Consider the following 22,652-nt stretch of genomic DNA (forward strand, 5'->3'; position numbering starts at 1 on the left):
CCGGAGCGCGAGTGCGGGATCGCTCCGCCGGAGCCGTGCCCGGGCGGTGAGTGCCGAGGTGCCGCGGGACCGTGCGGGAGGGATGGCGGCAGCCCGGGGCTTTGGGGGCCGCCTGAGCCCCGGCTCCCCTCTCGGAGGCGTCGCCCAAAGTCAGCGCTAAGATTGCTTAAACAGCAGCAGCCTCGGCGAGGGCACCAGGTAGCGGTACCGCCGCCCGGGCTCAGTCCCCCAAGGGGCTGGAAGTGCCCCGATGCCCACGGAGAGGGCACAGCGGGCAGCGTGTGCGCCCATCTACCGCCGTGGGGCTTGGGATCCTGCAGGGAACCGGGCGCTCAGTGGCTTCGGCTCACCCTGGCTGGGGAAGCGATGCAGCCACGGGGAGATGAAATGATTTAACGCGCTCTCCCCCGTTCCCCCTTTGTGTCTCTGTGCAGAGCCCGGAGTGCCGCGCTGATGTTTCGGAGTTGAGGTAATGGCAGAAGTCGGTCTGTGGGGCACGGCCGGAGGTCCGGAGCACGGTCTGCCGTGATCTGCGCCGGGAGCGCCGCGATGGGGAACAGCGGCTCGGCCGTGAAGGTCTGCACGGATCACCAGGGCGGCATCAACTGGCTGAGCCTGAGCCCCGACGGGCAGCGGCTGCTCACGGGCAGCGAGGACGGCACGGCGCGGCTCTGGAGCACCGCCGACAGCCAGTGCCGCGGCCACTTCCAAGGTACGGCAGCGGCTTTTCTCCTGGGCTATGGGTCTGAAGGATGGCACAGGCCACACAGCGTGTTCTGGTCTCCTTCAGTCCCTGCCGGGCAGCCAAAATCATGCTGGTTTTGTTTTGGTGTTTATTACAGCAGCGTTAAGCAGGAGCTGTTTCAACCCAAAAAATGCATGGATCCTTTTATCTCAGGGTGTGCGAAGTTGTTTAACTTATGTCACTTTCTGGAAGCCCTGTTTTACCCTGTGAAAAAGTACTCACTTTTTGTTATTTTTTTTCTTTTTTTTTTTTTTTTGGTCCTTTTAGTCATCTCATTTCCAGGTGGTCTTTATTTAGAACCTATTGACCCAGAAGTTTGGAAAGAAACCTTGCTAAATACGTTGCTTCTGTTTTCCCTCCTCATCTGACGCACAGAAATGTTAATTGCTGGGCTTTTTCAATTTAAATTAATTTTGCACCTTAAGAAAAATTGATTATCCTTAGACTGGCATGTCAGTAATTGAAATGAAAAAAAACTGGAGACAGTGGACATGCAAAAGTCTAGATGTGGGCTAAAGATGTTTGTATTCCTACTGATGTTCTTTTCATACAGAAAAAAAAAGAAGCTGTTAAATTTGGAATTGCTAATGTTTTTTTCTTCCAAAAAAGCAATCACATTGCTGTGATTTCCTTGTTGTTTGTTTGCTTGCTTGCTTGTTTTTCACTATGGAGTATTGTCTTTTTTCCCCACATCCTGCCACGGTTCTAGCTTCTGGAAAACTTGCTGTATTTGCTTTAGTCTTAGAAGTCCCTCTAAACTAGAAAGAGAAATGTATTGGATAGCATCCATTATTATGGAATCTGCCAGTGTTTGGGGTAAACTCTGAAGAAGGTTGGGCTGGGTGGTTTGTGAACTGCCAGTCAAATCAGATAATTGTATGTATTTTATAATTATGCATGCACACAGTTGTCATGTCAATTTTAATTTTACAAGCTATAATTACTGATAAACCTGTATCTCTAATGCTCCACCACAGCACAACCAGCAGACTTGTGTGGTGGCTGCTTTTGGCCAGACCAGCACCAGACCTTGTCTGCCACATGGGGATTTGGCACCCTTTCTGTGGGTCATGTATTACTGATGGTTAAAATCTGCCTGGCAGACTTTGGTGCAGTAACCAAGATGCTGTTTTGATCTCAGAGCTGGATTACATGATGCTGTGAGAAAAATCCCAGTGATTGAAACCTGATCCATTCAGGCTGCTTTGCAAAAAGTTTCACAAATATGGGAGAACGAGTGTAGTTTTGCTTATAGCCCTGGTGATCTGTTTAATTTTTGGCATCTGATGAAGTTGTTTTAGAGGAAACAAGCCATATGTTTGTAACATGGATTCTGGTTTGCTTTTGAACTACAACAAGGCTTTTAAACTTCAGGAATTGTACTGAAATCTGTTTTTTGCAGTCAGTGAAACAGTTTTTTAAACCATCTCTTTATTTTACAACATTCTGTTTTTCTAATACCTTTGTCCATCTGTCTCTCTTTAATCACAACTGTCCTTCTTTCATTTATTTATTTTCTTTTTTTCCTCAAAGAATAGTATTTAAGTCACAGTAGGGCCCACCAACTTCAGGCATAGCTGTCACTCTTGTAATAGTGACTTAAGTGGAAACAGTTCTGCTCCTAAAACCTTGCAGTCTAAATGTTAAAGCAGAAGAATGCAAGCTAATAGTAGTCCAATGATTAGATAGGTGACAGCAATTTCACACAAGAAATCTTGGATGAAGCTGGGACTTGAATCCTAAGGTGATTTTCACATGTGGTGCCTTCAATATTACAGTAGAAAAATGAGACATCTTGCTAAGCAGCAGCAAAAGCTTGAGGTGGTAATATTGGTTCCTCTTTTTTGGTATTGCCTTGTTTGTCAGTGTGACATTTTTAAAGCAGTGGTTGTGTCTGTTTTTATTGTAGGTGTAAAATCCCTGTGTACTCTACATATTGTGTAAACAATTGTGCTCTAATCCTCCCTCTCTTCCTCCCTCCCTTTCTTTTCCTTAAAAGTATACTTAGAAAATTGTGGGGTTTAGTCATGTGGGGGAAAGTATTAGCTGACTGTTTACCTGGTATGTTTTTTTGTTTGCTTTTCATTCTGCCTGGACAATGAAATCAAACTTGTTGGTAAGTCTCAGGTCATTTTTTCAGTTTCACGCTTTGATTTATGACTGTGTCCTGACAATCAACGGGCTGGGTTGAAATGCTGCCTTTTTCTCCCTGCTTTCAAAAGAAAGAAGCAAAAGCATTTTTTAATTAAAAAATAAGCTATTTTTTTACTGGTTTAAAACTTCATTAGGCTGAGTTTTATTATATTGATATTAGTCTATCTCATTACATTTTTGTAATACTGTTTGATTTACCTGCTTGGTGGAACTGTAGCATTTTACTCTTCAACTTAATCCTGATATCAGTGAAGTTTCTGTGACTTGAAATGTGTTTTACACAAATCTTTAAACGTGAAAAGCACGGCGGTGCATTTAAAACTGGAGCTTTGCTGCATTTGTTCGCATTTTTCTTTTGGCTAAGGTGAAGAGCTGGGCTGGTCTGTCCTTCCTGCACGCACAGTGACTGATGTCCTTTGTTATTCCTAGGACATGAAAGTTACATCACCTTCTGCCACCTGGAGAACGAGGCTGCCTTCACGTGCAGCGCTGACCACACCATTCGCAAGTGGGACGTGGTGACCGGGCAGTGCTTGGCCATTTACCGAGGCCACACGTCAATTGTCAACAGGTGGGCTTCTCCCCTCGTGCTCCTGTCATCTGCTGTCACACACTTCATCATTTCTCTGCATCTCCCCGTTGCTGCACTCATAAAAAGGGCTGTGTAAACCTCCGAGTTCGTGTTCTGTGCTGCAATGATTAGTTTTTCTAGCAACGCTGCTGACACAGATAGGAGAGAAATGAAAGGCACACAGCAGGGGAATGGAATCCAGGGCTAGGAATGAAATTCCAGAAGAAATGATCCAATTGATAACAGATGCTGCTGATAAATAGGTTTAAAAACATCCTGTCAAGCTTTTGTGTCAGCAAGAGGGATAAAGTCAGGGATTTTTCTGTAATTATTATTCCTGTTTGGTCAAATGAAATTTAATAATAAACTTACTGTGTGTGGCTGATTGGCCTTTCCATTTAAAGTGCCTTTTAATAGTTGGACTGGATTTAATTAATGGCAAATAGAGCAAAGATTGGTATTTTTTTAACATTTCTTTTCTGGTGGGCGTGTGGGCTTTTTAGTTCCTTTCTAAACTCAAAACACATATGATGTGTAGTGAGATTCTGTAAATAGTTAGGAAGGCTGGTTCTGTGTTTTGGCATAGGCCTGATTTTTGCTTGAATCAGCAAATGGGAAATGTGTTCCCCATTGGTATGACTTTGTTGCCTGTTTGAAAAGTTCCAGAGGACCAAGCTCAGCTGACAAAGAAGGCAGGTTATGGATGTTTCCTATCTCTGGTTTGGAAATATGAACTGTAGATTTTTTTTCTGGTTTTGTATGTTTATGCAGCTACAACTCATTATTTTGAAGGCCTAGGAAGTTGAATTCCCGAGGTGCAATCTTTGGTTTGCTCTTCAATTATGTAATAAGAGGGGTGCTTGTGTTTTATCTTTTTTGAGATCCTGAGCTAAGTGAAATGAAGTGCATTCTTTTTTTGTGCTCTCCTCATTTGATGATGGAAAGATGGTTATTTTGCACACTGTCAGTAACAGTTCAGTTTTGTTGCTTTGTTGTTGTTTTGATTCCAAGCTATTGTCACAGGTTTGTTTTTAAATAATTTTTTATAAGAAATATTAATGAATAATTAACAAGAAGTAGCTAATTAAAAAAAAAGTCCAACAAACGCAAACCAAACAACAAAACAAACTTCTAGGTATTATATATAACTTATAAAAGCTCATATTCCTTGCTGGAAGGAATTTTAGCAAAATAAAATGCACAAAGTTACAATGCCATAGTGTAAAAATATCTGCATTGATGTACATGAATGAGGGATCTCAATTTTAAAAGTAGAAATAGGGAAGTGTTTGATTTTTAAAAATGCCAAAGATGTTATGTTCATGCTGCTGTTTCATGCTGTGGGGTACTTGGCACTGAAATTGGGACAAATGATGGTTATGTAAAAAGAACAATACTGTTCACATGCACAACCTTCATTTTTTGCAGAATCCTGGTTGCTAAAGACTATCTCTTCAGTGGCTCCTATGACAGGACAGCCCGCTGCTGGAGCGTGGACAAGGAGAAACAAATCCAGGAATTCCGGGGCCATCGGAACTGTGTCCTGACTCTGGCTCACTATTCCTCCAGGGATGTGCTGGAAGAAGAGGAGGAGGAAGAGGAGGAAGAGGAGAAAGTGAGCAGGGACCTGCTGGTGACAGGGAGCACGGACTGCACTGTGAAGGTCTGGTGGGTGTCCAGCGGGCGCTGCTACCAGACCCTGCTGGGACACACTGGGGCCGTCTTATGCCTTATACTTGATGCACCAAACAGGGAGCTGTTCTCTGGCAGCACGGATTACACCATCAGGACCTGGAATATTGTCACTGGAGAGCAGCTGAAAGTCTTCAAAGAGCACCAAGGATCAGTAATTTGCCTCGAGGTAAGGGCAGAGGCTTCCTCGAGGGCCTTTGCATGTCTGTCTTCACTCGTGGGTCTCAGTTATCTTTTCATTCATAAAGAAGCTCTTTGAGACAGGTTATAAATGGTGAGCTTAAATATTTATGTAATAAAATAATAGTGCTCTCTGGTCTTGAGATAAACCCTCTTTCTCTAAAACACTTAGTGATCTCCACTTAGCTTCTGGTGGCTGCCCTGGTCCAACTTCTAGCTCGATATCTATTTAAATTCCACTAGGTCATGGAACTCATGGGTAGGTGTGCTGTGGGCACTGTTCATCTGAGTGAGATTGTGTAGTCAGGCTCACCAGACTTTGAAGATAATAACCTGAGCAAGTAACACAGGGTCAGGTAATTTAAAAAGGGGAGGGGAAAAACACTCAGTAAAGAGGTAACTTCAAAAAATCCAACCCAAAGCCCAACCCAAAACTGTGGGCAAAAGGAAATAGGGAAGCATAAAGCTGAAACAAATCCTACATTAAAGACCACACAGACAAGATGTAAGAAAAAAAAGGGGAGAAACAGATGGCCAAGACAAGAAAACAGGCAAGAAAAATGGAAAGGAGAAGCAGAGCATGGGGGAGAGAAATCAGGAAAAGATGGAGGAGAGAGGGAAAAAATGTCATGAGATCTGGAAAACTAAACTGTTTTTCAATTTGCAGTATTTCTCTGTTGAATGCTGCCAGCTTTGTTAACATTGCAGGGGGGAGGAGGAGGTCAGGCAGATGAAGCAGGAGGGGAATGATAGTTATCCACAAGCTCATTATCCACCAGAAAATGCTGATAGTGCATTTAAAGAGAGTACATGATGGTCTGTCACTCAGTTTCAGGTCAGCATAAATGTTTAGATATGGATGTGTCTGGCTGAAGTTAATGACAGTAGCTTTTCTCCATGCTCTCCCTGTTTGTGTTGGTTGTCCATAAGTGTTTTTCCCTTACAGAGGCTACAGGATGTATCTTTAATAGCTGTTTAATAAAAGTTGCCTTTGTTTCTAAATAAGGTAGTCACAGCTGACACTAGAATACTAAAAACCTGTGAATACTGAAGGAATTCTATTTTCCTTCACTTTTAGAAAAGAAAAAAAACCCACACAATATCATATTGCCCTGGAGTAATGTTTGTCTTGCTTGGGTAAATTCTCAGTGTTAAATCCTGTTTTTATGATATTGTGGTAATGTACTCTGAGGATGCTGAAGTAAATCTGTTGCTGTCCTTAGTGTCACGCTATGTTTTGTTGTCTAATTGTAACCCTTCTCCAAGGCACAGACTGGCAACAACAGAGCTTGCCTTAATTTAATTGGGTTCTTGCTAAAATTGTTACACAAAGCTGGCTTGACCCTCTCCCAGAAGCCTGGGAAATTCAATTATGCCCTTTGAATGCTCAGGAATGAGCAATGCCTGTGAGCACAGAGTTAAGCAATGCCTTTAAGCAAACAGAACTTCTTGTAGGGGAGAAGAAAAGCAAAACCAATACATCTATTTGGAAAGCCTGAACAATTCAGAGTACACAAGACTGCTGCTGCTGCCAAGACTGTGTTGGCAGCAGTCCTGGCCAAATCTTCTGGAGTGACTGGTAGCCCCTCTCTTCTCTCATCACCAGTTAATGTTTGGGGCTGGGAGGGTCCAGCTGAGGTACAAACAGCCCCTACAGAGAGCATTTAGTGTCCAGGCCTCTCAAACTTATCCCAGCTTAAGCAGTCACTGCTGTTGAATAGCTTTAGGCTGTCCATCTTTCCTAATTCCTCCCTCTGCCTTTCTGGGTTCATCACTATCCCTTCTGTTCCACTTGGCTGCCACTCAGCACAGCCCACATGGTATTTTCATTCTTTTAGAAAGGGGTCAATCACCAGAATTCAACAGAAAGGAAACTTCCTGAATAGAGGTGTGTTTTTTATTATTATTTTTGTTTTGTTCTCAGAAAGCTTTTGGCCTTTTTTTGCCTCGGGCTTCCTAGTGACAGTGTTGGAATCTGTGGCAATGAGCTGGGATGGTATTTTTCAAACCCTGGATCAGGAAGAACTGGGAGGTAGTTGTGAGTTGCCCACAGTAGCCAGAAGTTTTAATTGCTGACAGTAATTCATTTTCTTCAGTGAAGCAGTGAGCTGCTAATTACATCAGATTTTCACTCTGCTGTCCTGGAGGAGCTGAGTTGATGCCAGCAATTGAAGGCAGTTACCTGTTCTCTGGGTGGTACAATGCTTGTGTGGGGAGAAAAAAAGGGAAAGAAAAATAAAGGCTTCTTTTCATTTTATTTATTAAAATAAAGATCCCTAAGGGAGGATGACCTTTCAAAAAGTTTGAGAAATGCTCAGTGTGATTCCTCATCCTGGACACGGATCAGGAAAAATTTGGATATTGAGACCATATTTTCCCCAACTTTAAAAAGCTGTTATTGATGGGAATGCCCCAGGATGTTCTGAACTGCTGCAAATTAGGTCTGGCTTATTCCAGTCATCTCCCATTGCTTTACAGTAAACACCAATAGTGTTGCTGTAGCAGTGAATGGAAATTCCTGGAGCTTCTTGAAGCAGTTTTCTGGGTAGATATCCATAAAGCACACCCATGTTTTCCTCCCTGCTTCCTGCAGTGGTGATGTGTGGAAAGCAGAGGGGTGATGCCACAGACAAGTTCAGATTTTGAATGTTCCCATGTTGCTTTAAGATCCTTTAAAGTGCTGTTGCCAGGTAGTGTAATTAGAGGAGCCTGGAAACAACTCTCATCTAGCATGGCAGAACAGAAAGTGTGGGTGGGATTTGGGCTTTCCCTTGTGCCCTGTCCTTGGTGGCTCTGGGCAGGGGAGTGATGAGGTTGAGCTGCCCTATTCCCCAGGCTCACCCCCATCCTGGGGGTCAGGCTGGTGAAGGTGACCAGCTGAACCCCCCTCGTGTGCTCTGCTGCCAAAGAGGTTCTGCAGCTTTATATGTTCATAATGCCACTTTTCCCTTCCTTCCACTACTTAAATTGGGCTGAGAGAAGTTTTGCTGGGAGACTTTCTCTCTGCCACAGGAATTGTTTTAGGTGCTTTGGCAGCATTGATTACTTGACTTTCCCAGTCAGTCAAGGTAACTCACAGCGGAGCAGCCAGAACTCTTCACTCTGCTCCTCCTGCAGTGTGTTCATAGCTTGGCAGACAAAGTACAGCAGCTGTTTTGGGAGCTCCCTCTTCATATAAGAGCCAATAATGAGATTTTATAGGAAGTGATGGGAAAAAGCAAGGGTGGGCTGAGTGTAACCACATAGCTCATGCACATTCTTCCACTTAAAATTTCAGGCCTGGCTAGAGACCAGTATTTGCAATTAATAATAAAATATGCATTTTCATTAATGTGTCTGTCTGCAATAGGCTGAATAACCCTGATTTAAATATTTACTTGTGTGTGTTTTTCAAAATGTCTCTCCTAAGTAGCTTTGCAAACTGTTCACAAGGATTGCTTTGTCCTTTGCTGATTGTTCTGCCTCTGAGTATTTATCAAAATTGTGCTGCCAAAAGCTGGCAGAGAGAAATGATCCAGTTTGGAATTTAGCTTGGATCCTACTGCAAACATTCTTGCAAGAAAACTCCCTTTTGAAGAACAGGAACATGAGTGGGCAAGGACTTGCTTCTGGTTTTCCTGCAAAAGTTCCTTTGTTTGGACCATTCCCTTCAGTTGCCTTTTGAAGCTGACTAGAAGAAAAGAATGCTTTGAACAAAGCCACTGCCTGAACTCTGTGTATGTGCTGAACTGTTGTGATCACGGGGACAGAAATGTTTTCTTGCCACACCAGTTAAATTAACATATTTTTTGCAGTTTGCCTTTGTATTTGTTGCATCAGAGGATGAAGATATGAATGAGTGGAATGTGAAGGTGTACAACACCTGTAAGAACAAAACATGGAGCCATCACTTTGCACTGCAGTAAAAAAGTTAAAAAAACATTCTCTTAACAGCCAGCCCAGAGAGCTCATTCTAGATAGATTCTCAGGAAAAAAAAAAAAAACCAACAATTTCTTGCCCACAGGGAGTTTGTTAGCTCGTTAAAATGGATGTGGTTTGAATGGGATCCTGAAACTCTTGACTCAGCCCGAGGCTTACATAGTTGTATCTTGACATTGGTCCAGCTTGGTGATTCTTGACTTAGAAGTGGCTGTGAACAGAAGACCCAAATTCCAGATTGTAGGAACACTGACCCCCACAAGAATAATAAGCTGATAATGGGGTATGTGGTTGCTCATGTGAACTCATCCTGAAGTTCATGATGGCCAGTCTGACCCTCAGCAAAAAGATATGTCCAAATATCTTTAGAGAATCAATTGCCTCTCCTTGGCTCTCCAAAACTTGTTTTTCATAGCAAAGGTAAATCGGGAGGGCAAAGTCCATTCCTATAAGGTTGAAATATCTGCTAAACAGCTCTTTTGCAGATATTTTTTGGCATTTTTACAGGTAGAAGTTGGCTTAAGCTGCTGCATTTATGCAGTTCAGCCAAGCTTGTGAAGTAATAGGGTTGTGATTGTCTTGAAAGACAAACCCTGGACGTGATAATTTGTTCTTTATTAAAAATCTGGTGTGTTTGTGGGCTACAAGTAAGGTTTTTTCTTATTAATAAGACCTGTAAATACTAAAGTGTTTACAACTAGTCTTTTGCTACTGCTGTTACTCTGCAACTCACAAGCAGTTTGACTGAACTTTTTCAAGGAATAGTTACATCTCCAGTACTTTGGGTCAAGGATTAGGACAAGTTTTCTCCATTCACATGTCAGTGTTCCATCTGGTTCAAAGCAAAATTTCCCATGAGAAAAATTAACAATCCAGAATTGCAAATATCAATGCAATGGGTTTTTTTCTGCTGTCTGGCTGAGGATTTAGAACTGGGCATCAATCTGTTGTCAGGTTTTTAATGTTTTTGAAGCTACATGGGTTTGAAATGTCCACTCAGCCCATTGGTATCTGAGCTGCAAATCTGTTCTGTGTTGTCCACTCTGCTGCAGATGTCCTTGCCTGGCCATGGTGTTCTGTCATCAGGAGCCTTGTTGGGCAGCTGGCCAAAGTGAACCAAGTGCTCAAAAGCCAGCCAAGGAAAATGCAGCTTTAGAAATGTCACCTCTTCTCTGGGCAGACACAGACTGGAATATGTAACTGTGCTAAACATTTTGAAGCCACAGAGTGTGGGGCCAGCTTGTAAGGTGCTTTTGCTGGGGGAACAGTAAGTGATGATAATTATTATTTTAAATACAGAGTAAATGCAGATATCTGAAGTGTTGATGCTTAGGCTGGAGTTGTAAGCTAGACCTATCTTTAGTCAAGTGAAGGAGTGATCTCCCCTGAATTATTCTGGCCACAGCTGAGAAGGTTCTCCTTGTTGGATATGAGAAATAGTGAGTTTTAAGGCATGATCTGTTTCAGGTGTGCCTCGGGATGAGAGGAATTGTGCCCTAGACCACAGTGACTGTAAGGGGGCTATCCTTAGCTGTGGAGATGTGAACCAGTTTAGATGACATTATGCTTATCATATCACTAAAGACAGATCTGATTTGCAACTTCAGCCTGAGCTGAAATCTCTTGAAGGCTTTCTTCACTAACAGCCCTTTCATGCTGGTTTATAAAAATGCCATGGCAATGAGGGGCTGTGTGACAGTCAGAGCCTGCCCTGGATTTTGCTGTTGGCTCTGCTGCAGGCTCAGCCTGTGGCATCTGGTGGATTGTTTAACCTGTTAATACTTCCTTTCCCATGCCAGAGAATCCTGTGCTACTGTGCTCACCTGTTTAAATTGGTGGAAGAAAGAAAGGAAGAAAGGAAGGAGGGTGGGTGCATGGAAGTGTTTCATGGGGCAGCACAGAGGCGTTGAATTTAATTGAGATGGTTCATGTACTGACCACCTCACCAGATCTCAGACATTGGGAAGCCAACCCTATCCAGGGCTGCACCAAAACCAGTGCAGGCAGCAGGTCAAGGGAGGTGATTCTTCTCTGTTCTTCCCTTGTGAGACCCCACCTGCAGTGCTGCATCCAGCTCTAAAGTCTTCAGTACAGGAAAGACAGGGATTGTTGGAGCATGTCCAGAGGAGGCTGCGAAGATGATGAAGAGGGATGGAGCACCTCTGCTATGGAGACAAGAGACTCAACAACTCAAGAGAGAATTCAGTTCAGCCTGGAGAAGAGAAGGCTCCAGGGAGACCTTAGAGCCCCTTCCAGTGCCTAAAGGGGCTCCAGGAGAGCTGGGGAGGGACTTTGGACAAGGCTGTGGAGTGATGGGACAAGGGGAAATGGCTTTAAACTAAAAGAGGGTAGATTTAGGTTAGAAAGAAATTCTTTCCTGTGAGGATGCTGAGGCACTGGCACAGATTCCCTGGAGAAGCTTTGACTGCCCCATCCCTGGAAGTGTTCAAGGCCAAGTAGGAAGGGGCTTGGAGCAACCTGGGATAGTGGAAGGTGTCCCTGACCATGGCAGAGGTTTTGAACAAGATGATCTTTAAAGTCCCTTCCAACCTAAGCCATTCTATGATTCTAAGGCTCTTAAAATCCTAATGGTATTGTCTCAGGGCTTTAGCTGGTCAGAGTGACCCCAAGAAATGTTAGAGAGTCTCTTTTCCCAGCCCGGTGCTCGAAGAAGGAGTCAGAGCTCTTCGGTTCTCAGTCTCAAGGTTGTTTATTGTTCCTTATCTATAAAATATTTTCTTCTGTCCAGCTGAGGTCTGTTCAGCTAGACAGTCTGCCTGCCCCTGGGGCATTGTTATGTCTTTATACTAAAAACTACGTGCACAGTATTTACAATAACTTCCCAATACTGATCACCTGTGTTAGACAGTGAGCTTCTACTCTAAAGCAATCTTAACATGCCAACATCACAGCAGAAGATGGAGGCCAAGAAGAAGAAGGAGAAAGGCTGGACATGCCCAGATTCCTCCATCTTGCCCCTTGAACCCCCATTCTAAAAAACCCCAAAATCTACTTTTTTACCCCATGATAAATTCATTATCATTCTACGTAATTTTTCGTGGCTTGCAGATCTTCATCTAGGGTTGGTAACTGGCTCCACAGGTCATAATCAAAACCACAGGCACCTTGGGCTCTGTGCCAGGGTCTCTGACACCCCTGGCAGGGGTCTTGGCTGCTCAGGACAGACAGAGGGATGTCCTGGGTTCCAACAGATATAAATTGCCTGAGTAAACCTACATAACTTCAAACATTTTTGTATCTAACAAATTAGCAAATCTAGGTAAGCTGCAGCTCTCCTGTTCATTGATACACCCACTTATGTAGAAATGAACTGGTATAATCTAATGTACCCTTAATGCAGAATGGCATTTACCTGTGGGAGGTTATAATTTAGTGTTTTTCCTTGCTCAGTGGGTGGGTTGATGCTGCTAGCAAGATGTCTAAAAAAGAAAATCAACAACTTGGCCACAAACCACACAGCAGGATCCTAATTCCAAGCATCCTCTTCCATTTAACAGGTGCACAGGACAATGCTCTTCATGCCTGTTCAGGGAAAGACTGAAATTTAAAAGTCCTTCCTCAGGCTAAACTTGTGGTTCATGGTTTGTTAGTGCTGCTGGCCATTCGTTCTCTCTCCTCATGGAGATGTAGCATTAATGCTGTTGCTAAAACAGCTTAAAAGTAATAGGAAGTGACATTTCAAAGTACTGCTGGCTTTTTACAGTGGTTTGTGCTTTACAAGCTCCTGGCATTCAGCTGTGAAATCTCTCCCATGGGCCAGGTTCTGCTGGGAGGAAGTGTGGCATGTCCTGCCCCAGCTGAGCTGGTGGCAGCCGTGGCAAGGGAATCTCTTGATCTGCCTGCACACATTTCTTGTGTGGGTTATCACAGTCCCATTACTGTAGTGCTTCATATCTTAAAATACCTTTTGCTTCATGTTGTAACACAGCACAATGCTGTTTTGTACAAAGCTCACTTCTGATGCCTTTTGGGAATGGGGTCATTCCTTTTTGGATTGGGAGTGGAGATGGAAGAGCATGAACAGCATTCCAACCTTACAGATAAAGAGTGTGCAAAGAGTGGGGACCAAATCTAAGGTGGCAGGAAAACCAACTCTTAAAAGTGCTCTACAAGCAAGACCACAAGTTGATTTGTCATTTGCTGGTTTCCTGGAGATATTGGAGAAGCATCAGGGGTTTGTGCACTGCTGGTCATTCAAACCTTCTGATACATGGACAGACAAGGTACCATTCATTACTCCTTGGAGAAATTCCACTTCTTGGTGGGGGGTCAGGGTTCTCCCTCCTGTCTCTCCATCCCTCTGATACAGAGGCTGCTGCAAATCCTCAAAACTTCCCTCAAGCCACAGCTGGGTGTTGGAGTGACTGGCTGCTTTCAGCTGGAGTTGGGCTCTACATAACAGTGGCTGTGAAAACTTTCAGTTTGATGTCTTTACACAGACAGATTTTTCTATGCACTATGGATTTTTTCCTTGCTGAGCTTCCAGGCTTTGTGTAGCTTGTTTACTGTGAGCTATTTGGTTTTTAGTCTTGCAGAGGTCAGTTATTTTCTCTCTGTCTCTGTTCCTCAGCTGCAATCATTCCTTTCATCATTCTCTGTCCTGTCTATGTGAACAAACCCCATCCTCCCCACCAGCGAGTTCTCACAATGTGCAGGATGACTGGTGCAATGAGGGGTAGCACACAGCAGAAGACAATCTGCTTGAAGAAATTTAAAAACCTGCATCAGGATAGTTACTTATTTGATAATTCAATTACAGTCTAAAAAGGCTTGTGGAAATGCAGATACAGAACAGTTTCAAGGAAGAGTTAGTGTTTCTGAATACTGACCTTGTGCAGAGTGATCATACTAAACATAAACCCTGGTTTATGGTGCGTAGAATTTTAATTTTAATTTATCATTTTAAAAATTTTTGTTACTCAGAATTATTCTGAATTTTTTTTGCAATTCAAAAGTAGCAGTTGGGTAAGAGGTCTTGTCAAATATGCTTTGCAGAAACAACACTACTGGGGTGGTTTTGAGGCTTTAGTAATATAACTTATTATGGATGTAGGGTTAGCATTGTTAAGCTCCCTGGAATCCTGCCTGCTTGCATAAGAAGATGGGCTAAGCTTTTATGTTCTGAAAGATGGGGGCTGTTTTTAAGACCCAGAAATCAATGAGAGATGTGACTATGAAGAACTGAAGGTTGGTTTGCTCACCACTCCTCTGTTTCAAGGTGCAACTTGTTGCTCTCTGAGTTGGAAAATGTGACTTGGTGTGGGTCTCTTCAGTGCAGCTCTTTCACAAAGGGGCCTGAGAGGCCTTTGCTGATGTGTTTTTCTCTCCCCTCAGCTGGTGAATCGTCACCTGTACTCGGGGAGCGCCGACAGGACGGTGAAGTGCTGGTTTGTAGACACTGGGGAGCGGATCCAGACCTACAAGGCTCACAAACACAGCGTTAGCACTTTGAAATACCACGCTGGCATCTGTAAGTTGCCTTTCCTGTGTTCTCCAGCCCTCTCCAGTCTCATTTTCCATGTTTGTGTTTGATTGAAGTTTGTTAATGGAGAATAATTTTGAATGCTTGTGAAGTTGTTGCTTTTTTTCAACTCCAACATGTTTTTGTTCAGTACCAAACTTCTGCACCCCTCCATGTGGGAAGCTTAGGCCTTCCCTCCATTTTCTACCTCCCTCTTCTCACAAATGAAGAGGCAATTGTTTTGTTTCTGTTACCAAGGGATGTGGCTTAAATCCTGAGCTGTCTGGTTGTTTGTGTAGCTGTGGTTTAACCTCAACCAGTCTGGTGTCTGTCACCTGCTTCTGCTGCATGCTGGGGACAGCAGGTGCTGCTGCTGGACACGCAGCCCTGTGCCTCTCTGCTGCCTTGTAGGCTCTGTGTTACACCCTGTCCTAAACCAGAATCACACCTCAGATGCTCACTGCTCCTTTCTAACTGTTAGGCTTCCTGTTGAGGCTCTGATCATCTCCTAGACTCATTTTCCACAGGTTCTTTACCTGCTATCTGTTATCATTTGTGGATTTGCTCCCCAAATCACTTTCCTCTAGTAGCCAAGCCTTACTAATGCTCAGGACTCAGCTCTTCTACCTTCAGTCCTCCTGTTTACAGTGGTTTCTGTCCATCAGTGTCTAGTGCTGACATAACAGTATATGCTGACAATCAAACCTCCCTCTTTAAATCCTTCTCTGTGCTGGCTTTCCTTCTGCATGTCTGGGTTTGGGTTGCCAGACAGGACAGCACCTCTGTTTGATCAGTGAACCTCTCTGTGTCATCCTGGTCTTATCCTCCTTCTGGTATTTGACTTGATGTACCTTCACTTGCTTCCCAAAAAGGAACTTCTTTCCTTCTCTCCTCTCCTCTCTTACCCTGAAGGAGATGGCCATGACTGTGTTAAGCTAACCTAGACATTCACAGCTCTTCCCTGATTCTGATTTCTTCACTTCAGCTTGGAAGTGAACACATCACACTAAATGAGTGGTTGCTATCTGGGCCTTGATCTCTCTTTTGGCAGCTCCTCAGTGTGATGGTGATAAATAGCTGACAGATGCAAGATGGTGCACGTTAGCAGAGTTGTACCTGCACAGTTTAGTAGCAGTTGTCTGGCACCATGCTTGCCTAACTACATTTATAACCCAGTAACTGAACTGATTTCTTAATTTTGTTTGGAAAAGTAGCATGTAACCAGGCCCAGGGGTAGAATTTTAGCCAGGAAACCTTGTTTTGGTCTTCCTTTCAGCATGAGTCCTACATCCTAAAAATCCTAAAACCTGAATTTCCCACCTAAGTGATACACCTACATGACTCTCTATAATCTACTTCACAACTTAGTGGATTCTATTCTATTCTGGAATCTAGGAAACTTTCTCCATGAGTGAGGGTCAGAGTCAGTGCTCCCCTGGGGGTCAGGGCACCCCAGAGCAGACAGGGAAATATTCCAAGTGCCCTGAGTTTCCACAGTGCAGTGCTGATCCTGCTCTTCATGCAACCTGTAGAGACTTGACCAAACTGTAAAGAAAAGGAAGTTTTAGCTCAAACAAAAGTTTCATTATCTGATGCCACCTCCATCAGCTCTGCAGCTTTCTCTCTCTTCCCCCTCATTCTACCACCTTGTCCCTGGAATACACATACATTATTTTTCCATAACACTCTTTTTTTTGGTATTAAAATGCAGACAATATTGCTGCATTCAGTCAGACCTGCAAAGAACATCCTGATAGTGTGATAGGAGACTTCACAGAGTTATTTAAGATCTTGTTTTAAATCAAGTGCAAAAATACTAAAAATGTCAAACAGGGAGTATCAAATTGTTCCACTTGGAGGGTAGAAAAAAAGTTCTGGAAAAATATTAGGAACTTGTTTGAATGCATTATATGCACTTTAATTAATGAAAGAGAAAATTTCCCCCTAAGAATTTATATTCTATGATTGCTTGCATTATTGTCATGCATTCATCACTGATTTCCACAGTATCTAATAATTTTGTTAGAATTAGAATTATAAAGACATGTTAACTGGATACCAGTGTTGGAACTAGTGTAGCTTAAAATGCAATCTGTTCACCTGGGACAGATCAGAACTGCCTCTCAAAAATGTGGAAAAAATTATTTAAATTATGTTTGTATTGGTTTATGTCACATTTGCACCAGTACAAGAACATGAAAGAACATTTCAGCCATGAAGTGGTAATTTTCTGTTAGAAGATCTTAATTCTGCTGCTTTCTCTCTGATCAGAGCCCAAAGGCTCATTGCCCCAAAGGGTTTGTGGTCTAAATACGAAAACAGAGTAGAAGAAAGAGAGGAAAAATACATGTCTGTTTCCAAAATCACTTTATAGTATACAGGGAGTCCAAAAAGATGTGAAAACTAAGCATTAAATCATCAGAATGTGTTTCCAGTTGCTTTCCTCAGTCTGCTTGTGTAATTAATAGCATAGGGAATATTACAGCTAGTTCTCAATCTAATTTATTTAATGATATGTTGATTACTTTTCTCTTAAAGTATGTGCACAGCCGTTTAAAATTTAATGTGGTTTATATTTTTTTCATGTTGCAAAAGCTCCAGGGGAACATTTCAAAACTGTTCTCCCAAGGGTCCATGAAAATTAAGTAAAAAATGAAAATTAATTTTATTTTGTTGTTGTTGTTTATTTCACAGGTGGTATATATAAGTATATATTTAAATGCTAAATCTGGGTTAGATCAACAGTTCTTCTTTGAAATTCAGAGGTGGAGAGAGAATTCCTAAATCCAGAGTGACAGTTCAAAAGACATAAAGGATGTCTGTCAAAAGGGAAGTTCTGATGGCAACAGCTGAAGTAAACTGGCAGCTGCATAGTGAAAACAGCTCTTAATTGGTTCCTACCCTCTGCATGTCTGTAACAGAATTAAGTGATTTCCATTCACTGGGAAAAAAAAATCAGTACCTGTTCCCTGCTTTACTTTGTTGCTGCTCATTTGCACAGTGGGACATGATGCTTTTTCAGGACTCTGCTGGAAATTGAATTATAGTGGCCCATAAAAAGTGACATTGATTTTCCACATCCAGATGTTTCTTGGAGGTGCACCCAGAAGGTGCCCAGCTCCTTGCTGTTTCATTTGAATTTAAAAAGCTCGTGGCAGTACATAGTCAGTTCTCTCATCTGTTATTATAGTCCTGAATTTACAACCATGATAATTTTTTCACCCCTCTTCAGAGATTCAGTTCCTGACTTCTCCTAAAAGATAAGGAATCTGTTGGCTTCAGGCACACCAGTTTTGTAAAAATATTCCCATGCTAGTGGCTTTTACAAAGATATGAAATGCAGGGAGCAGTGAATATATTGCTTTTTGCAGCTCTGAAATATTTATGTCTAGAAAAACTTGAGGAGTGAACTGAAGGGAAGTGTTTATCAAGAGAGTTTGTAGCCTTTAAAGCACATGAACGGGCTCATTTTTGGGCATTGCTAAGTACAAAATCTAAATATTAACACTGTCTTACAGTTACTGGATGCAGCAGTCTGGGGATCTGATGCGAAGATCCTGAAGTGTTGAGAAATTGTTCTTTGAACATGTAAGGTGCTCTAAGGAAACCTGATGAATAGCCAAAATTCCTGGTCATGCTCAATTTAGTTACCCCAGCCCTGCCCCTCTTGCAGCAGCAAAAGTAATGGAAACAGTGGAGTACTGAATGGAAAGCTGTAAATAACTCTGGTAAAACAAATGAAAGGTTGAATGGAAATCCTTAAAACCAGACTTGAGATAAATTGCCTGCTAAGAATTATTATAGGCAGGGAAATAGCTGTGGAAGAGAAGAGCAGAAATAGATACTTGAAACATGTGCAGAGTGAAATGCTGGTGTGGGTAGGAATTTCAGGTTTAAATCATTTCAGTGTTTTAAAAAATACAACTCAAAACAAGCATGCTGGGGTCAGCAAAAGGATCTGGTTTGTCTGAGGAGAGAATCAAAATGATATGTCATGCCCCCCTGGGAGCTGGTTTTAGGTACATTTTTGAACTTGCATGAACTGTCCTCATGTGGCTGCTGACATCTGGCTGTGCTGTGTGGTTGTGTGTCAGTGTTCACAGGAAGTGGTGATGCCTGTGCAAGAGCTTTCAATTCCAGGAGTGGAGTCCTGCAGAAGATCTTCCGAGGACACAAGTTCATAATTAACTGTATCCAGGTCAGGAAGGGGTTTCTTTCTTCCTTTTGATTGCTCCTTCATTTGTTTTGTGGGAACTGGTGTGGCTGACTGTTCTGTGTGTCTTGGATTGGATGCTGTTCTAGCATAATACTTGAATATTCTGTATGTAATTTTAGAAAAGCTTGTAAATAATCATAAGGATAAGTGAAACCACGGAACGAGTCCCCAGGGACAGCCCCATGTCTGGGATTGGGGTTTTTTCAGGTCAGGTTGGATAAGCAGCCATGAGAACTGAGACAGATGAACTGACATTTTGTGGGGCACAGAATGGACTCCAGCCTCATGAGAACCCTTTCCATTACAAGACACTAATGATAAGTGTTTGCAGTGCTCTAAAGGGAAAAGAAGTTCCTGCCTTATGCAGGCAGAATAATTATAGCATTGTCCCCCAAATCACCCAGGGGCATGGCATCCCCAAATAGTCTGAAGCAGCTCAGTAGTGATATCTGACCCACATCCTGCCAGGAAAATGGAGGAGTTTCTGCCACTGGCTTCAAACTGAAAGTTAATGTTGTCTGCAGAATGTCTAGGTTCAAGTGAGACTGGAATTTAACAGTTACAACAGGAGGAATTAGTGATCCTTGCTGGCCATGCAAAGACCATGGAATCATAGAGGGGTTTGCATGGGAAGGGACCTCATTCCAACCCCCCCTGTCATGGGCAGGGACATTTTCCACTAGACCAGGCTGCTCAGTGCCCCTTCCAACCTGGCCTTGAACACTTCCATGGATGGGGCAGCCACTCTAAGAATCTGCATCTCCCTGCACTGGGAGTGTAAGTGCACAGTGTAAGCTGTGTGCAGGATGAAGATTTTCATTAACAATGGGAGACATTGTTGGTAATTCTGGCAGGCTGACAGTCCAAAGAAAAAGAGAGAAGATAAAATTCCTTTTGGAGTTGATCCCAAGCACATGAAGTTGTAAATACAGTTTTCTCTTGAATAAGCAAGTGGCTGGATGATCTTAAACTGCAACCTCCTGGTAGTGGGCAGTTATTGTGCAGCAGGTGGGCATCTGGATGTGTTTAGGGAGTAATGATAGAACCACCCTGGGCAGCCCCAAGTAAGACCAAAGCTTGGCTTTGTCTTGTTCTTCTTTGTAATTGAATTTCTAACTGTACAGGGGCAAAAAAACCCGGGAAGAGAGAGAACTGAGAAGGGGCAACCTTAAGATGACCTTAGGTACACTCATGAGGGCTGGATGAAAGATGTGGTGCTTGTGTGGTACTTCATGTAAGCCAGGGAGATGCTCACTGTCACAGCACAGACAGGCACAGACAGGCAACCACAGGGCACCCATGGGATGGACAGACTGATACAGGAACAGGAAGATCACCAAGACTGATGTCTGGCTTCCAGGGCAGGACAACGGCAACTGGAAATATTACCAATAGCAGCAAATGGTTCATAAAGGAAATGAAACCACAGCAGTGAATCCAGGTTAAATTACTGCAGGTTTTGAAGAGCAATGGAGTTTGAAGTAGGAATTGTACCTATAATTTAGTGCAAAGGAAGAAGGGAAGTGAGGAAGAAAGCATTCCTGAACCCTTGCTGCCCACTGATGATGATTTTGGTGTCTCCTTAAGTTCCACACCAAAACCAGCAGTCTGAAAACAGTTCCAGCAGAAATTCCCAGCCACAGCCTGCTCTGACATTGGGTTTAGTTCTCCATTGCTTTTCTAGAGGGTCTGGGTTATTAATAGCTCTTGCTGTTTATGGCTTTGTGAAGTGGCTGAGAAATGAGTCCTGACTTGGTAGTGTCTCATTCCACTTCAGCAGCTTTTGTGATAATTTATACCGGCTCTTGCAAGGAGCTCAGACCTTAAGTGTTGGGATCAAGCTGTGTTTGCTCTGATTCTTGACAGTTTGATTGTGCTGTGACCCTGTTGTTCCAGATCCACAACGAGCTGCTCTACACAGCTTCCCACGATGGCACTCTGCGCATCTGGGACATCCGGGGGATATGCAAGAGGAATAAGCGGCGCTTGAAGAAGGAAAGGTCTGTGCAGGGCAGGAGCTCCCAGAAGGGGAGTCTGTCTCGTCTCTTCAACAATAAAGTTGGCTGTATGATACAGCAGGAGAATGGGGAACACGAGGCTGTTGAACTGATGTGACTGTCCAGAGCAGGCTTTATGTCAGTGACCAAAGCTGAACCTTTTATTTTCTGCACCACTGTGTCCATGTAAACCAGAACTCGGAAAGAGATGGAAGTGGCTTTGCCTGAACCTCTGTGTGAGGAGCCAGGATTCTCTGTGGCTGCCAGATGGACTCAGGTCAGATCCTCTGGCTGTGATGACTCAGCTGAGCAGCTCTGGGGTCGGGAGGGGAGGCAGCGTGGTTCAGGTGAGGTAGCAGTGTGAAAATTCCAATTAGGAACTTTCCTTACCCCTGCTGGCATCAGTTCCCTGGGCACAGAGGTGTTTCACCTGTTGCTGCCTGCTGTCTAATGAGATATTTTCCCAGTCCTGTTGCCCACCCCCCTGACCCCTGTCCAGTTCAGTATGGCAGTGAAAGGTGGCCTTGAATTCCATCTTCACAGCTGACCTTTTGGTCGGTCAGTGGCTGACAAGGCCAATGCCAGGAGGGTTTGGCTCTGCAGCAGGACTTTAAAGTAGACTGGACATCTCTGGAAAGCTGGGAGTAGTAGCACAGAAATTAATTTAATTGGTTTTTTTAACAGAACATAAGCCACAGAGCAAGCTAAACCTCAGCCCTTTTGTGCCAAGGTCACCTGTTTGCTGACCTTGTGTTGTCTTTCCTCCTCCCAAAGCTGTGTCTTGCTAGGTTGCCAGTAGCACTGGATAAGCAGTCAAACTCAAGAGTTTTCCCAGTCTTTTTCCAGGTTCATCCTTTTCTGATAACCACTGAGCCATGAATTAACAAGGGTTCTTATATTTTTCTATTTGCAGACATAACTCTTTGTAGAACCAGTACAAAAATATCTAACCACATGTTTTTATTTTTATGGCTTTATTTATTCTGTACTACAGCAAGATAAAAATGCTGTAATCCCTTTTTAGAATGGATTAATAAACATGTGGCATCTCCAGACAACTGACTGTCTAGTTTTTATTTTTGTTTCATATATGGGGAGGGGTGTGGCCTGGCTGCAGAAGCAGAGAAGTTAAGAATGGATGGAAATGGGGAAAAACCCCCACATACACTTTTGGGAACATTTCTTGCCTTTCCCTCAATGCTGGGGTTGGAGCTGGGTGTGTGTGAAGCTGTCCTGCTTCCCACCAGGCACCAAAGTGCCAAAGCTCAGTTCCCCTATCAGGGAAAGGGGGACCAGACACAAAAGCACAGCCTTAAGGGAAAGCAGGGATGACAAAGAGCTACAAGCCCTGACTCAGCACTGCCCTGGTGGCACCAAAGCCTCCTGTTCTGACACCTTAACACTGTGTCAGTGGGTCAGACCCATCATAGACCCCGCTCTCCTCTCCTGCTAAGCAGCTTTGGTAGTTCTTACCTGGCAGGTTTCCACATCTAGTAGGAAACAGCATTTCAATTTTGTGAAATGCCTACCAAGAGACTAATTTGGGAGGCCATCTGCATCTTGCAGACTTAATTCCAATGTAAACCTCTCAGGCTGGTCATTGTGGCTCAGTGGCACATGTCTACAAGCTGCTGCTGGCTTGCCATGCAGCTCTTTGTGTTTTGCTTCTGAGGACAACACTAAGTAGGAGGCCTTT

At 43.3% G+C, this 22,652-nt stretch overlaps 1 protein-coding gene across 1 annotated transcript; it reads left to right on the plus strand.

Moving 5' to 3' along the window:
• The first annotated feature begins 439 nt into the window (after positions 1 to 439).
• On the plus strand, positions 440 to 21,366 carry WDR86 (WD repeat domain 86). The gene is made up of 6 exons (XM_084212510.1): positions 440 to 712; positions 3,329 to 3,470; positions 4,899 to 5,331; positions 14,617 to 14,752; positions 18,838 to 18,941; positions 20,856 to 21,366. Exons 1-6 carry the CDS (start codon positions 550 to 552, stop codon positions 21,072 to 21,074), a joined length of 1,197 nt encoding a protein of 398 aa, XP_084068636.1. The 5' UTR covers positions 440 to 549; the 3' UTR covers positions 21,075 to 21,366.
• The last annotated feature ends 1,286 nt before the right edge of the window (positions 21,367 to 22,652 follow it).

Source organism: Fringilla coelebs (assembly GCF_963513975.1).
Source record: "Fringilla coelebs genome assembly, chromosome: 1".
Taxonomy (NCBI): Eukaryota; Metazoa; Chordata; class Aves; order Passeriformes; family Fringillidae; genus Fringilla; species Fringilla coelebs.

Coding starts and splice junctions, on each gene's coding strand:
- WDR86 (XM_084212510.1), top strand. CDS start 550: ATGGGGAACAGCGGCTCGGCCGTGAAGGTCTGCACGGATCACCAGGGC. Junction 713..3,328: donor GTGCCGCGGCCACTTCCAAG/GTACGGCAGCGG, acceptor TGTTATTCCTAG/GACATGAAAGTTACATCACC. Junction 5,332..14,616: donor GATCAGTAATTTGCCTCGAG/GTAAGGGCAGAG, acceptor CTCTCCCCTCAG/CTGGTGAATCGTCACCTGTA.